The 15,685-nt window shown below is 39.5% G+C and overlaps 2 protein-coding genes across 3 annotated transcripts in view; one reads left to right on the top strand and one right to left on the bottom strand.

Annotated features, from left to right (window-relative positions):
- The window catches only part of LOC139980164 (uncharacterized), a 64,231-nt gene extending 56,866 nt beyond the window's left edge, over positions 1 to 7,365 (top strand). For both annotated transcript variants that reach the window (XM_071991605.1, XM_071991607.1), the window contains exons 48-54: positions 550 to 741; positions 2,087 to 2,320; positions 3,089 to 3,259; positions 3,573 to 3,779; positions 5,087 to 5,410; positions 5,744 to 5,938; positions 6,736 to 7,365. In XM_071991605.1, coding sequence (XP_071847706.1) covers positions 550 to 741; positions 2,087 to 2,320; positions 3,089 to 3,259; positions 3,573 to 3,779; positions 5,087 to 5,410; positions 5,744 to 5,938; positions 6,736 to 6,917 — 1,505 coding nt within the window. In that variant the 3' untranslated portion in view covers positions 6,918 to 7,365. The remainder of the gene's footprint in view (positions 1 to 549; positions 742 to 2,086; positions 2,321 to 3,088; positions 3,260 to 3,572; positions 3,780 to 5,086; positions 5,411 to 5,743; positions 5,939 to 6,735) is intronic.
- LOC139980086 (uncharacterized) lies at positions 6,960 to 12,822 on the bottom strand. Its single transcript, XM_071991463.1, has 2 exons — positions 12,227 to 12,822; positions 6,960 to 9,222 (listed from the first exon to the last, which is right to left on the bottom strand). The coding sequence occupies exons 1-2, from the start codon at positions 12,820 to 12,822 to the stop codon at positions 8,151 to 8,153; spliced, it is 1,668 nt and encodes a 555-aa protein (XP_071847564.1). The 3' UTR covers positions 6,960 to 8,150.
- Positions 12,823 to 15,685: the final 2,863 nt, after the last annotated feature.

Here is a 15,685-nt window from a genome sequence, read left to right as displayed (position 1 = left end):
CATATGGACACTGATGGCATCTACTATTCATCGTTGTGAGAACCAAAGGGTTGTCGGGAATGGTAACATGATACCGTTCCAAGTTAGAGCCAAGAATGGAAGTAACAAAGAAGGAAAGGAAAAGGAAAGGGTTGTAGAATGTGCTGTTAAAATTGATCTGATTTATATTTCATTTTCATGCATATATTACAATTTTTACAATGAAAAGACAAAACAATTGATAAGAAAATGGTGGAAGGGCTTTGAAGCCGAAGCTTTTAAAAGAAGTCCACCATAACATAATTAATTACAAAGTAAATGTAAATAAAAGGATAAGAAGAGGATCTGCCCCCACCCCACCCATCATATTGACCCACCTGGTAATTTGCCCAGAGGAAAAGAAATGGAGCAGTCAGCTGGGATAAAATAGAAAGATGTCGAATAGAAACATAAACGGAAATGGAGACGAAAATACATAAAATTGCAAAACAAAATTAGAAACAGACTCTCTACTCAATGACATTCTGTTTCATATGTTAATATATTAATGTATTATCTCCTTCATTGCAGCCTCAGACTTCTTGCCATTGTTTGGTTCTTTGAGTCGGTTCAATATTTGGGATGAGTTGATGACCAGCGATTACATTGCAGACCTGACCTACGCCTGTTACGTATCAGAACCGGGCAATGTGATTGGCATGGTGGACTTCTTAGATGGAGAAGTAGGAGATGTTACATTTGTGGATCCATCAACCTGTGATGGTAAGTAAGAGATTATAAGTTCTGTCTCCAAGCATTGATGACAAGAGCCAGTGGGAGGGGGCCTTGGGGACAATGATGTCACCTACTCCCCCTGCCTTTCTAAAGCCTTCTGATTTTGAAGTCTCTTAAGAAAATGAGGAAACAATTCTTTATCCCATATTTCCAGAGTCCACCTCAATGACTTTGGATTCTGGGCTGAAGTCTGCCCCCCACCCTCCTGGCTCACCTCCAAATCAACTCCCAACAAAATCATGTGATTATTAAAATGTATATTTTACGAGGTTTTATCACTTCTGAGTCTGGATGATCATAGGATTAGAGCAGGAGATGACGCCAAGGGCTTCATTAGACAGTGAAATGATGTAGTATGTTCAACATGAAATGTAGACCAGCCAGAGGGCTTTACTAGACAGTGAAATGATGTAGTATGTTCAACATGAAATGTAGACCAGCCAGAGGGCTTTACTAGACAGTGAAATGATGTAGTATGTTCAACATGAAATTTAGACCAGCCCGATTGGAAAAAATTTCTACTTGCTGTGAGCTGGTTTGACTTTCTCTCTCATCTTCTTCATATTGCAAAGTATAACAAATCTGATATCATTCTAATTTAGAAATTTTGAGGATCATGTGATGCCCGAATGATCACATGATGAGTTCAGAGTTAATGAGGGAGAGGAAGGAGTCGTGTTGAACTTTTTAATGCTCTTCTGTGCAGTGAATTTCTTGCAGTGTGAGATAATAGTTACAGCACAGTTTTTAATTGAAGCCCGTTGACAACCGGCTTCAATTATAGGATTTTTAGTTTCATCTCCTCATTCAAGCATGGCGCTGGTCTTTGCATGTATTTGTACATGTACATATATATGTCCCAGTTGACATCCCAATATTGGTGACTGTTACACAGGCAAAAGTGGGCAAAATCTTCATGAATGTTGCGGCTCTATTGGTTATTGGCCGATGAATATACATTGAAATCTTTGAAAATACTTTCTAAAGTGTTCGCTGTGCAGGCTAGTCTGTTGTATCTTTAGCACAGTTATGTTGACCACCAGATTACTTTCGAGGCAGTACAGTCACATGACATTAAAATTTGCAGATGACAGAGCGGTAAATAAATGCAACCCAAGCTGATGTTCTCATCTTTACTTAAAAACAAATCTACCGGCTGACAGCTGCGTGTGTGATTTATAGTTGACAGTATGACGCAAGGACTTCACACAAATCTATTATCATGAGGCCTCAATTATTTGTAGTGCTAATGCAGTGTCTTCTAGTCTCAAATTGTACTAACAGCATTCTTTTCCCCATTATAAAATCCTCTGTTGATTTTATTTTCAACCAGCTGTTAACGACTGTGCTGATGATCCCTGTTCCCGTGGCGGCCATTGCATTGACGGTTACCATGACTTCCGTTGTGTCTGTCCATATGGTCTTCGCGGTCCCACCTGTGCAGAGAATCCCGATGACTGCATCGGTCAGCTGTGCCAAAATGATGGCACTTGCGTCGACCAATTGGGAACTTTCACCTGTACATGCCCCGAGGGTTATACAGGAGCACTCTGCGAACTGGAAACAGGTCAGTCGACAAAGATACCAGTTTAACAGTTGTGCTGGTTAGATGAAGGAGTAGTGATATCTTGATGATGTCATTGCATGGTATTCAAACAGAAAACAAAAGGGTTTAAAGACGTGAAACCAAACAGAAGATGAAATGGTTGAAAGAAGTAAAACAAACCACGTTCTGTCTCCCACAGCGGCCGGAATCAGTTGTGGTTTAATGATTTAGTGGAAAGGGGTAGACCAGAATTATATTTCTTCTTTCTGTAATTTCTTTTCCTGTGTTACACGTGTCCTTTGCCTTTCTTATTTTGTGAGGACCACCTGGCGACTTTCAATCACTATTATGGCTACCCTGCCAATTAAGCTACTTGCTGTTTACGATATACCTGTAGGATCATTTTAGTTTTCCGTCATGGGTGTGCTGTAGGTGTAACTCTATATAAATACAGTGAGATTTTCAAGATGGCAGTTTTTACTGTGAGAGGAGAAGAGAAGAAAGATGTTACCTTTTGAATGGATTAGTTGTTTGTAAAGATTTAACCAATGTAAGGAGGAAGGTGGACAGGGCTGGGGAGAAAGGGAAAGGTGTTGCAGATCATATAGGAATGTTCCATTTTAAGGGTAGGGGAGAAACGAGAGAACAAATGCTGTGACCCCTTTCAATTTTCCCACTAGCTGATTATGCTGTAGGTTCTTCACATCGTAGATGAGGACAATGGTTAGTATCAAGAGCTGACATTAACGTCTCAAACTTTCACTGGGTCCTTTTGTTTTCTTCTTACAGTTGATGGTGGGTGGAGTGAGTGGTCATTGTGGTCTGAATGTAGCCAGACTTGTGATGGGGGTATGCAAGAAAGATCCAGAGAATGCAACAACCCATCACCAGAGAATGGGGGGTCACCATGCGGTGGCCATGATACAGAAACCAGAGAATGTGGCACAGCTGTCTGCCCAGGTCAGTTGTTTTTCGTTCCTATTTTCTACTAAATATATTTTGCAAAGCAAATTCTTGCAGCTTTGCTATTTAATGGTTAGATAGATCTCTTTACCTCTTTGTCTTGCATTTGTAAACTATCAAGTCAAACATGAGAGTACTTAATACCAATTCTCTGCCACACCTCACACATCATAGGGGTCCTAAACTATGCAGTTCTGCCCTCTTTAAGGTATGATCTTTTTAGGGATTTATGTACCCCTAAAGTAGTTTCAAGGAAAGGAATATATTAATTTAAATTAACTACCTTGCCTTTTTTCTCTTCTAATGATAGGCTGCAGACCATTTAATGCACCCCGTCATGGCACTTCAAAGTGTGTGACATCACAGTCAGGTGACATGACTTGTTGGGTGTATTGTCCACCTGGACGTGACTTTGGTAGACCTCCCCTCTATGAATACATCTGTGGACCAGCGACAGGTTATTTTTGGAATCATGAATCCAGCAATAATCGAAAGCTACGTGTGCCTGCTTGTTCAAGTAAGTAGTGGGTGGGGTGATGGATTTTTATGGGAAGCTTAGCAGAATATGAACTCAAAGAAGCATAATGGTTTTACTCTGGTTTTCAAGTGTAAGTAAAATAGTTTAATAGTTACAGTGTACCTGTCTTTGGTTTCAATATTTTTGTAATCTTTGCATTCATGATGGCGTATGTATGCGTGCGGGCGAGCATGTGTGTGTGTGCCTTTGTGACGCCCAGCTTGTAATCTCAAGAAGGGAAGGTCGGACATATTTTTCTATTTGGTGTGTAGAAGTACCACATTGAGTACAAGAAGCCTATTGTTTTTGTGGAGGTCAAATATCATTTGGGGTCACCAGGGGTCAACTTGTTTGATGATTTGACACTTGACAGTAGCATGAACTGATCACTTCCTTCGTAAGATGCTGTTTACTAAATGTCTTCATAGTGACTGGTATATTTTACTTGATCATGATCATGAAAAATTAGCTATTAGTTTATCTGTCAGTGAAGATGCATCCACAACCTTTTTTCTGCTTTTAATACCAACTGCTGTATGTATGATAGTAGAAACACTTGATTCCTAGTCAAATGTGGTTGTCATGGTTGCATCCATGCCTACATTCACTATGGAGCCTAAATGAATGTAAAGTCATTGTTGAAGCAACTTTATAGTCAATTACAATATGAAAGCTGCAGTCAATTTGGTTGAGGTAGCAAATCTTTTAGAGAGTCACAGGTATGATTCATTGCTTTCACACAGAAAATTTGAAGTGGTGGTTGTTGGTATGGTACGCACATATTCTCCCAGCCTCACACATGGCTCATTAAATCAGTGACTTGTATGTATAGAATCACTCTGGTTGGAAAAAGTGATTATTTATTCCAAAAGCAAAAAACCGTTATTTTACCGTTTTGAGCTGACCAGTTGTTGGCCATGTACTACACTTTATATGATATTCAATCAATAAACTACTGTTGGGCAGTAAGAAGTTCGGACCATGGTTGAAGTATTCACATTTATGCATCGTTAACTTCATCAGGTTAACAGCAACTGACAAAGTTCATCTGAATTGTAAAACACAGCTGCAGAGGTTGATGAGAGAGCTAGGAGAGTTAGGATTAGTGTGGCAATGAGTGGCTGTTGCTCCACAGATGTCACTCAGCTGCCTTCAAAGCCTGCTGTCTGATGCTCCTCCTGAAGGCCCTACCTATGAGTCATTTTAATACTTATTAGCTAGTCATGTTCGTACTTATTAGCTATAAGTCATGTTCATACTTATAAAGCTATCGTGAACCACAATCCGCGCGATTCTTCTCCAAACAGAATTCAGTAAACCGAATAGGTTCCAAATGAAGGTCATCTCCAGTTATCCTGACTTAGTGTGCAGCTCCCTCTCTGGACCAGAAGCAGCAGAGGTTAACAACAAGATTGGTGTGGTTGCCGCAGCAACAAGCCACCAGGTCGGATGTGTCGGCTCTGGGCTATGTACGCTAGCAGCAGTATCTACCGCAGGTTGTTTAAGAGGTGGATTAGAAACAAATGTAGCCCTAAGGAGAAAGAGATCAGCTGAAGCAGGAGTGACTGTCACCATGACCTTCTACCAATCAATAAACGTCACCGAAGAATCCGTGGAAACCAGTGACGACAGTGAGTTATATTACTCCAAATGTCGTAAATATTTAAGAGTAAGAGATTGAGAGAGGGACTCTTGTTTCAATTCTTATATCAATGAAAATAACTTTGTACGGCATGGTTTTCTTCACTTCAGCAATTTGGTCGATGGACTTTGATCATCAAATTTTGACCAGACTGTGAACAAAAGTGCAGTTAATAGGATTGTAAATTTACCATGGTCATAGGTGCACTTGTTTTTAACAGTTTCAATTACAGTCCCCCCCCAATATCCCTCTCCTCCTTACAGTCAATGATGTATTGTGATGTATGTTGCTTTCATAATCAGTTCTTTTGTTTTCTTGTAAGTCGCGAATCAACCGAGTGCATCTGCAGCTATCGATGGCTTGTTGAGTTTAGCCGATGATATCATTAACAAATCGGCAGAGGGTGCTTTCCGCATATCTAATGAGGGTCGGATCTATGATTCAGAATACGAGGAAGACTACGGCAGCCCAGAGTGTGGACCAGGATCTGTAATGAAGTACAACACAACGCTTTGTGGTAAGTGAATACCGTGAATAATTCTGTTTTCATCGGTTTGAAATCCAGGGGCATAATGTGATGTGGACAGACCGGCTGTAAATTAACAGTGGACGTTAAGTTTTGAAAGTGCTACCATCTTAATGGAAAAAGGTGCTTTTGATAGAATCAGTTTCAATGTTTTATGTGCTCAGAAATATGAATTATTAAGAGCCAAAATGTTAACAAAACTGCTTTTCTACTGCAAAGGCCATGTGGTTGGTACATATATATGAAAGTTAGAGGGGTCTGACATTTGAATCCTAGCATGATGTTCTTCAAAGGGAAACTGAAGTGAAAACAGACTAAAAGGACACTGTTAAAATAAACAGACAGACTGACTAACTAAATTGGACCCATCCAGCGATAAATCAAGTAAAATTGGACAGAACGAGGGATAAGGAGGTGAAGGAAAAGATGAGATGAAAGAATGGACTAAGGAGATGAGAAGAGAAAGAGAGAAATACCGGAGAGAAACAAAACAAAGATAAAAATATTGCAAAACCATCTTTCATATTTTGTGCCATGTTTTCTTCACTGAGACAGTTTACTATACATTTTGGACTGTTGTCTTTTTTCTGACAATATTACTGTCGGTGCTTTTGATGTATTCATTGCTTTGTTGTGTTTTTGTGCGTCCTTGGGTTTTGTTTTGCTTCTTTTGTTGTTTTAGAGTTATATGCTTATGTGCAGTTTGCATTTTAACATATTCCTCAAAGAAAAAGAAATGGTCTGTTTAAAAGTGGGTCAAAATTGACAAATTTTTTGTCCATGCTCAGTGACCTGCGAGGCAGGATCCTACCAAGACGGAGACAACTGTCGTGCCTGTGACTTTGGATACTACCAACCAGAAGAAGGAAAGACATTCTGTGAAGTTTGTCCCGAAGGGTTAACAAACACCGGTCTTGGAGCCATCGAATTAGACGAATGTCTGCCGCCTACCCAAACAGTCATAACATAATTATTAGTAAATGGTTTGATTTTGGTATTGGTTACTCTGGGCTTCTGTTTTTTTTTTTTGGTGTCTTTGGTGTGTGACTCAGTATCTGTTGATATCAGATCACTGCATTACCCTTGCAACAGTAGTCCAAGGACTAGATCAAACAAAGATATACACACCATCTTGGGATTTCTTCAAAGAATTTCTCTTTGCGTTGTTCATGGACGTTCATCTGTGTTGGAGGGTGTTTGTAAAGTCGTTAAAGATTGGGATGGAGTGAGAGGAAGGGTGGAAGAAAAAGACTTGTTTGGGAGCAAATAAATAATGACTCTTTTAAGAAAATACATGTACTTTTAGAAGTGTGCTTTCCTCTTTCAAGAAAAGTTTTAAACTCAGATTTTTGTTATTTCCTTCTTGTTTCATCTGTGGGGAAAAAATACAATTGAAATAGTTTAGTTTGAAACTGTAATTTAAAGAGTGTGTATTCTTTCAATTTTTTTTGTGTTATTTTGATAGCTGTTCAATGATGAGAAGAAGAGGACATTTCCCATACCCATTTCTGCCCCATTGTTATTCATCTGCCTGATATGTAAATTATTTGCAAATAAAAAAATATATTTGCAAACACAGAATCATCAGTGTGTACATAAAACCTCTAATTTGTGATGCTCTTTAAACAGAAGAGAAATTTATGTTTTACATTAAAAGTCAATACACAAATCTTCACACACACCTGGCATTATAATCTAATAATCTCAAGTGCGTTTTTTACATACATCAGAAATAACCCATTGAGACAAACATAAAAGTATTTTGAAATGTCAATAATATAGCTTGCAAACATGCTATAAAAATGGTCACTTATGCCAAAAACCTCAGCAACCATTTTACTGCCACCCACCAAAAATTCCCTCTATGAAATATGTCATCGTCTACTTGAACAGCGACAAATGTCTAAGAATAGTGCAGAAGCCACAACCTCCATGACAGTCTCTTTGAAATGTCTTAGCAATTTTAGCCTGCTGCCATTGGTTGCCGGAACTGACACCCTTTAAGGTCACAAGGCATTTTACTCGAGTGAAACTGTTCGCAATTGGACAGGTACTAGTGAGTAAGAGACAGGAATAAGATTGACTACGCTATGGGCAATAAAAGTTTCAAGTTTGAAGCTGAGCAAATATATTCGGTGATTTGGGATCCTGAGAAGTTAAATCAACATTCTTGACGGTACTTGATCTTCATCAGGAGTTGGAACTAGACTATTGAAATAGTTGGATAAAGATGCTGCAATAAGAGCCCATAGGGTTGCTGACAGGCCCAATGACAAAATGTCTCTACACTACGGAATGTCCACTGTCGTTTGAGTCCACATTCTTCACAAGGGTTGCTAATATCCTCCTCTGTCAAGCATTGGTCGCACACGGTTTGCGCCATGCAAAAATTTGGTACGTGTTGTCCATCGGGTTCAATGCGAGACTCAAAATCAAAAAAGATCATCCTTTTCAGATCATCGTTCTTCTGGTCGTCGTCCTCTTTGGTGCGATCCACGTCATCGTTTGACAAAGGTTGCATGTAACGAAGGTGATCACACGGTTGCTTCTTTTTACACTTTGAACAATACTCAATACCACATTCGTGCGTTTCACGAGGATTGTAGCTACGGAAACACGACCCGCAACGTTTGTACGACATGCAGGTACTGTTCTCCGGACGACCACGCTTTCCGAATGGACAAATGAGATGATTACTCAAGCATGACTGATTTTTGAAGGTATGGTGACATAACTCACAGTACCATATGTGACCATCTGTTTGGCAATCTACACCCTCTGTTTTGCATGCTAAACAACGTTTGGTACACGCATGTTTTTTACGATGCGTATAGGCTTTCAAACACTTGCAACAAAAGAATTTGCTATTCAGGAACCCATTGATACTGACGATCGTATCAAAATGTTGGTGATGATAATACAGGAAAAGCGGTTTACCGTGAACGTGTTTACCAGCGTACAAAATGGGGTTCTTTTGTCCGGTCGTGAGGACGATGATACGGTAGTCGGAATAAGCGGTTTCAAACTGAGGTATCGCGTCTAAACCGCAAGACCCGATAGGTACCCTTGCTCGCAAATGTAATTGTTCGGTTAACTTGGTTTGCTTAGACCGACCCTCCCTACTATTTGACCAATCAGTTTTCTTCCCTTGATGTTTGGTACTGTGAGACATAGCTGCAACGATTGCCCGCGCGAGACACATGTCGTCGTCGGTATTACGAATCCTAACGATACTCCTCTTTTTTAGTCGCCATTCAGATAATGTAAGCGGAGCGGGTTGTTACGGAAGCGTAAAAGGGACATTGCATTGACGACTTACCAACTTGACAAAACGACAATTTTCTGCAAATTGACGAGTTGTCGAGATGGTAACGTGACAAAATTCAGAAAATTGACGTTTTGACGAGATAACGGATCTCGTCAATGCAACAATTTTCTGCAAATTGACGAGTTGCACACTTACTACCATCTCGACAAAACGACAAAATTCAGAAAATTGACGTTTTGACCAGATAACGGATCTCGTCAATGCAACAATTTTCTGCAAATTGACGAGTTGCACACTTACTATCATCTCGACAAAACGACAAAATTCAGAAAATTGACGTTTTGACCAGATAACGGATCTCGTCAATGCAACAATTTTCTGCAAATTGACGAGTTGCACACTTACTATCATCTCGACAAAACGACAAAATTCAGAAAATTGACGTTTTGACCAGATAACGGATCTCGTCAATGCAACAATTTTCTGCAAATTGACGAGTTGCACACTTACTATCATCTCGACAAAACGACAAAATTCAGAAAATTGACGTTTTGACCAGATAACGGATCTCGTCAATGCAATAATTTTCTGCAAATTGACGAGTTGCACACTTACTATCATCTCGACAAAACGACAAAATTCAGAAAATTGACGTTTTGACGAGATAACGGATCTCGTCAATGCAACAATTTTCTGCAAATTGACGAGTTGCACACTTACTATCATCTCGACAAAACGACAAAATTCAGAAAATTGACGTTTTGACGAGATAACGGATCTCGTCAATGCAACAATTTTCTGCAAATTGACGAGTTGCACACTTACTAACATCTCGACAAAACGACAAAATTCAGAAAATTGACGTTTTGACGAGATAACGGATCTCGTCAATGCAACAATTTTCTGCAAATTGACGAGTTGCACACTTACTACCATCTCGACAAAACGACAAAATTCAGAAAATTGACGTTTTGACGAGATAACGGATCTCGTCAATGCAACAATTTTCTGCAAATTGACGAGTTGCACACTTACTAACATCTCGACAAAACGACAAAATTCAGAAAATTGACGTTTTGACCAGATAACGGATCTCGTCAATGCAACAATTTTCTGCAAATTGACGAGTTGCACACTTACTATCATCTCGACAAAACGACAAAATTCAGAAAATTGACGTTTTGACCAGATAACGGATCTCGTCAATGCAACAATTTTCTGCAAATTGACGAGTTGCACACTTACTACCATCTCGACAAAACGACAAAATTCAGAAAATTGACGTTTTGACGAGATAACGGATCTCGTCAATGCAGCAATTTTCTGCAAATTGACGAGTTGCACACTTACTATCATCTCGACAAAACGACAAAATTCAGAAAATTGACGTTTTGACGAGATAACGGATCTCGTCAATGCAACAATTTTCTGCAAATTGACGAGTTGCACACTTACTACCATCTCGACAAAACGACAAAATTCAGAAAATTGACGTTTTGACGAGATAACGGATCTCGTCAATGCAACAATTTTCTGCAAATTGACGAGTTGCACACTTACTACCATCTCGACAAAACGACAAAATTCAGAAAATTGACGTTTTGACCAGATAACGGATCTCGTCAATGCAACAATTTTCTGCAAATTGACGAGTTGCACACTTACTATCATCTCGACAAAACGACAAAATTCAGAAAATTGACGTTTTGACGAGATAACGGATCTCGTCAATGCAACAATTTTCTGCAAATTGACGAGTTGCACACTTACTATCATCTCGACAAAACGACAAAATTCAGAAAATTCAGAAAATTGACGTTTTGACGAGATAACGGATCTCGTCAATGCAACAATTTTCTGCAAATTGACGAGTTGCACACTTACTATCATCTCGACAAAACGACAAAATTCAGAAAATTGACGTTTTGACGAGATAACGGATCTCGTCAATGCAACAATTTTCTGCAAATTGACGAGTTGCACACTTACTATCATCTCGACAAAACGACAAAATTCAGAAAATTGACGTTTTGACCAGATAACGGATCTCGTCAATGCAACAATTTTCTGCAAATTGACGAGTTGCACAGTTACTACCATCTCGACAAAACGACAAAATTCAGAAAATTGACGTTTTGACGAGATAACGGATCTCGTCAATGCAACAATTTTCTGCAAATTGACGAGTTGCACACTTACTAACATCTCGACAAAACGACAAAATTCAGAAAATTGACGTTTTTGACGAGTTAACGGATCTCGTCAATGCAACAATTTTCTGCAAATTGACGAGTTGCACAGTTACTACCATCTCGACAAGATGACAAAATTCAGAAAATTGACGTTTTGACGAGTTAACGGATCTCGTCAATGCATCAATTTTCTGCAAATTGACGAGTTGCACACTTACTACGTATACCATCTCGACAAGATGACAAAATTCAGAAAATTGATGCATTGACGAGATCCGTTATCTCGTCAAAACGTCAATTTTCTGAATTTTGTCGTTTTGTCGAGATGATAGTAAGTGTGCAACTCGTCAATTTGCAGAAAATTGTTGCATTGACGAGATCCGTTATCTCGTCAAAACGTCAATTTTCTGAATTTTGTCGTTTTGTCGAGATGGTAGTAAGTGTGCAACTCGTCAATTTGCAGAAAATTGTTGCATTGACGAGATCCGTTATCTCGTCAAAACGACAATTTTCTGAATTTTGTCGTTTTGTCGAGATGGTAGTAAGTGTGCAACTCGTCAATTTGCAGAAAATTGCTGCATTGACGAGATCCGTTATCTCGTCAAAACGTCAATTTTCTGAATTTTGTCGTTTTGTCGAGATGGTAGTAAGTGTGCAACTCGTCAATTTGCAGAAAATTGCTGCATTGACGAGATCCGTTATCTCGCCAAAACTTTAATTTTCTGATTTTTGTCACGTTACCATCTCGTCAACTCGTCAATTTGCAGATAATTGTCGTTTTGTCAAGTTGGTAACGCGTCAATGCAATGTCCTTTCTACGCTTCCGTAGGTTGTCCCCCTTTTGTTTCTTTCACACGAATTAGTTTAGCACATAGTGTATCATCCAGTGTGAAGGCATCGTTTGATTGTAGAATGCGTTCCAAATTACTCAAGAAACGATCAGCATCAATCTGGTCTCTGCGCATGAGCGGTACAAAGATAGTCGTGTGTAAATTAACATGATCGAATTCCATCCCGACGAGATCCCCAGCTTGAAAAGTGTCGATGTTGTTACGGATAAAACTATCGATAATATCGTAAAAGGCCGTTATAATAGTACTCTGTTGTTGAACAAACGTATCCGCCCATTTTTTCTTGAAAGCCACCACAAATTCATTTGCCTCAGCATTGAAGCGGCGGATGGGTCTGATATTCCTGCTTTGAATAAACCAGCAATCCTCGGCATTCACTGTTTCTGCTTCACTGTTGTGTCTGTCAGCAGCCTCCACTATTTGTGATGAAGCACCACCAATCATGGCCATATCTTCCGTGGACGAGCCACTCTGCTGAATTTGATTGACTGGCTGCTCGGTCTTCTCATGATCAGGCGACACCGTTACATTGGAATTTTCTACTGTCGGGCGAGTCGTTGGCATATCTTTTATCCATCTTGATTCACCAGTGTACCGATTGAACAAGTATGGTCTCCCCCATCTACGACTCCTATGTAATTGCCAGAGGTGTTCATTCTCTAATGTCTGAAACCGAAATGATACCGGTCTATAGCTTTCGCGACTTTTATCACAAACCACTATGCACTGTTTCAATAGCTGTTTTTTTTATCTGATGCGTCTAAGCTTTGCATACAAGGTACATTTACCAGAAGTTCACAAAGTATTTATGAATCTATAAATTTGAGGGCATTGAGGGAAACTACGTAACACAAAAAATCCTTTGACTGAAACAACAAATTTGAAAACAATTTGAACTGACTTACCCCCTGGTTCCCTCTGAATTCCGAATCACTAGTAAAAGATCCAACACCAAAATATCGTACGGTACACAAAAAATATTGTAATAATCAACTGTCTAGGTTCCAGCGCAAATATGTCATATAAATCCACGATACAGATTTCGGCACAGTAATATCGTATGAATCTACGGGTAACGGTTCCAACGCCAAACATATCGTATGAATCCACGGAACTTGCTCCGGAGGTCCGACAAAGGAAAGAGAGAAAGTATCCCGGTAAATGAATCCGATTGGTCTATGTGTATCAAGTTTTATGTCGTGTATGTCACACAGGCGAAAGATCCTCAGGTATGGAACCAATCAAGCCTGCTCGTGCAATGTATCAGCCAAAAACGCAATCGACTTGGTTACTTTTCAGCCATGACGCACTTTTCCCGCAATGCAGAGGATATCATGGTGTTACAAAAAAGTAGTCGAAGGTTTTCAAAGCCACCATTACCCGTGTGTGCTGGAGAGAAAGGTGTGAACACGATCAAAAGTTGGCACAAAGTGAGACTGTCCTACCAAAACCATTGTTTGTATACCCCCAATACTTTATCAAGTTCTATTGGAGCGACCCTCCTCCCTGAAGATTTTTTGACCTTCTGCCCCCTTTCCCCCTCTTTGAAAACGATCGATCGGGACCATTGTCTGCCACCAGCCTAAGACTCTAACACACACAATAAGGCATTATCGATCCTTGGGTGAGACTTGGTATGTATACTGTGCACATATACGCAGTGTATATAGTGTATTTGTATAACACTGTGTAAGCTATAGGCACAACGTATGGGACCATAATAACCCATGTTTGGATCATCCTTATTTTGGATTACTGGCTGTTATTAACCAGGTAAGTTTTCTTTTCTAACCGCGAAGTTTTGGTTTTCATGCGGTTCCCCCAGTGAAACATTAGTTTGTCTGTAACTTGCTATTCCCCGGAAAAGTCAACACTAACGAGATTTTTCTGTCCTAGACTTTTCTTCAGTACTACGATAGGGCGAGCATACTTTTTTTATGTCAAAAGGGGTATATAACGATGGTAAAATGGACCTAAAAACACCGTTAGGTCTACAATAAAGTTACATTTTACTTGAGTCGTATGGTAAAATGGACCTCAAAAACACCTTTATGTGTACAATAAAGATCGTGCTTGATGATATACACACATCGTACATTTGGATATGGTATTCTTATACGGTCCTAAGTTTAAAATAACGTAGACTATATATATAGATCTATGTATTTGGGTATATATATATATATATATATATATATATATATATATATATATATATATATATATATATATATATATATATCGGCCTATGTTGTAAATGGAGCCTTTACATGATAGAAGAATATATAACTGAACTAGCCTTAACGTATTTAATCAACCAAAGTCTTAAAGTACTACAATGCCAAAATGGCCTATCACTGCAGTTAAGCCTATACATACGTTAGAAATAAATGAGACGACACAATGCATGTTTAAGGAGAGTGTTGAGTCTGCTCTTTCTGGAATATTTGATAACCCTTTGTAGAGTCGGTTAAAAAATAAAAAGTACTGATCAGCTTTAGTCTGACACGGTCTTCGATGGTTTCTTCGTCCTCCTAAATGTCCTCATCTACCATGGTGGGTTTCCGGGAACATTTCGGAAAGTGTCTCTATGAAGACATTCTATTCTTTTTCCGTTATCCTCTGCTCCTTCAGGCTCCTTCTCCTCCTCCACATGCCTCAAATACCCAACGGTGGAATACAAATGCAGGCCACCGGGTGATTTACAATTTGCGTTGGTGTGTCAAAACCTTGACAACAAAAGATACAATATGCTCGTGCTAGCCATCTTCGAGGCTATAGCTCAAATGACATCGTCAGAGACATCGTCTTATATGGGGTTCCAAATGTTAATAGCGTTTAGTGTGTACGCCACAGTGTACGTATAGGAAATGGCTAGTTTCAAAAATACCGCCAAATCATGTAAGCACCGCCTCCTTACACATGCGCAGTACTCACTCGTACGATGTACTTATGCAACTGATGATGTCATCCCTAAAATTGATCTATGACATCATTTGCCAAAATAGGGTCCCACTCATTAGGTTACATTTCTGGCCACCTGATGCCAAGCTCTGTCATTTGGACTAGTGCTTCGTTCGAGTGAAGGTCGTGCGTGTCATAGTGGGTACATAGTCATGTTATGACTTCAGAGGAGAAAATTTAAACGACACATTTGTCTTCGGTTACCTATAGTTACCACAATGTTTGAAGGACTTCGAAATGACTTTGCAGGTTTTTGAACGCTGGTCCCGCAGTGGTCTACATTTTCATTAATGGCATTCGTGGTCTGATTTTGATACCTTGTTGGATCGCGCTCGTGAACGATGCATGTTTGATTGCGTGGTCAGCATGTTTGCGCTTTACTGGTGGATAATAATACTGAGAGATACTAACATGATACTCTCAACGGAACTACATGAAACATTTTAATGTGAACAGGCACGTG

The sequence above is a fragment of the Apostichopus japonicus genome, chromosome 14 (genome assembly GCF_037975245.1).
Source record: "Apostichopus japonicus isolate 1M-3 chromosome 14, ASM3797524v1, whole genome shotgun sequence".
In the NCBI taxonomy this organism is placed as follows: Eukaryota; Metazoa; Echinodermata; class Holothuroidea; order Aspidochirotida; family Stichopodidae; genus Apostichopus; species Apostichopus japonicus.
Note: the sequence above shows the minus strand (reverse complement) of the source record. Positions and strands in the feature narration are given on the sequence as shown.

Bases quoted from the DNA above. Each gene is read 5' to 3' on its own strand.
- LOC139980086 (XM_071991463.1), bottom strand. From the start codon at position 12,822: ATGCCAACGACTCGCCCGACAGTAGAAAATTCCAATGTAACGGTGTCG. The intron at 9,223-12,226 runs GTAGAAAGGACA...TCCGTAACAACC, and splicing joins GGGGGACAACCTACGGAAGC to CGCTCCGCTTACATTATCTG.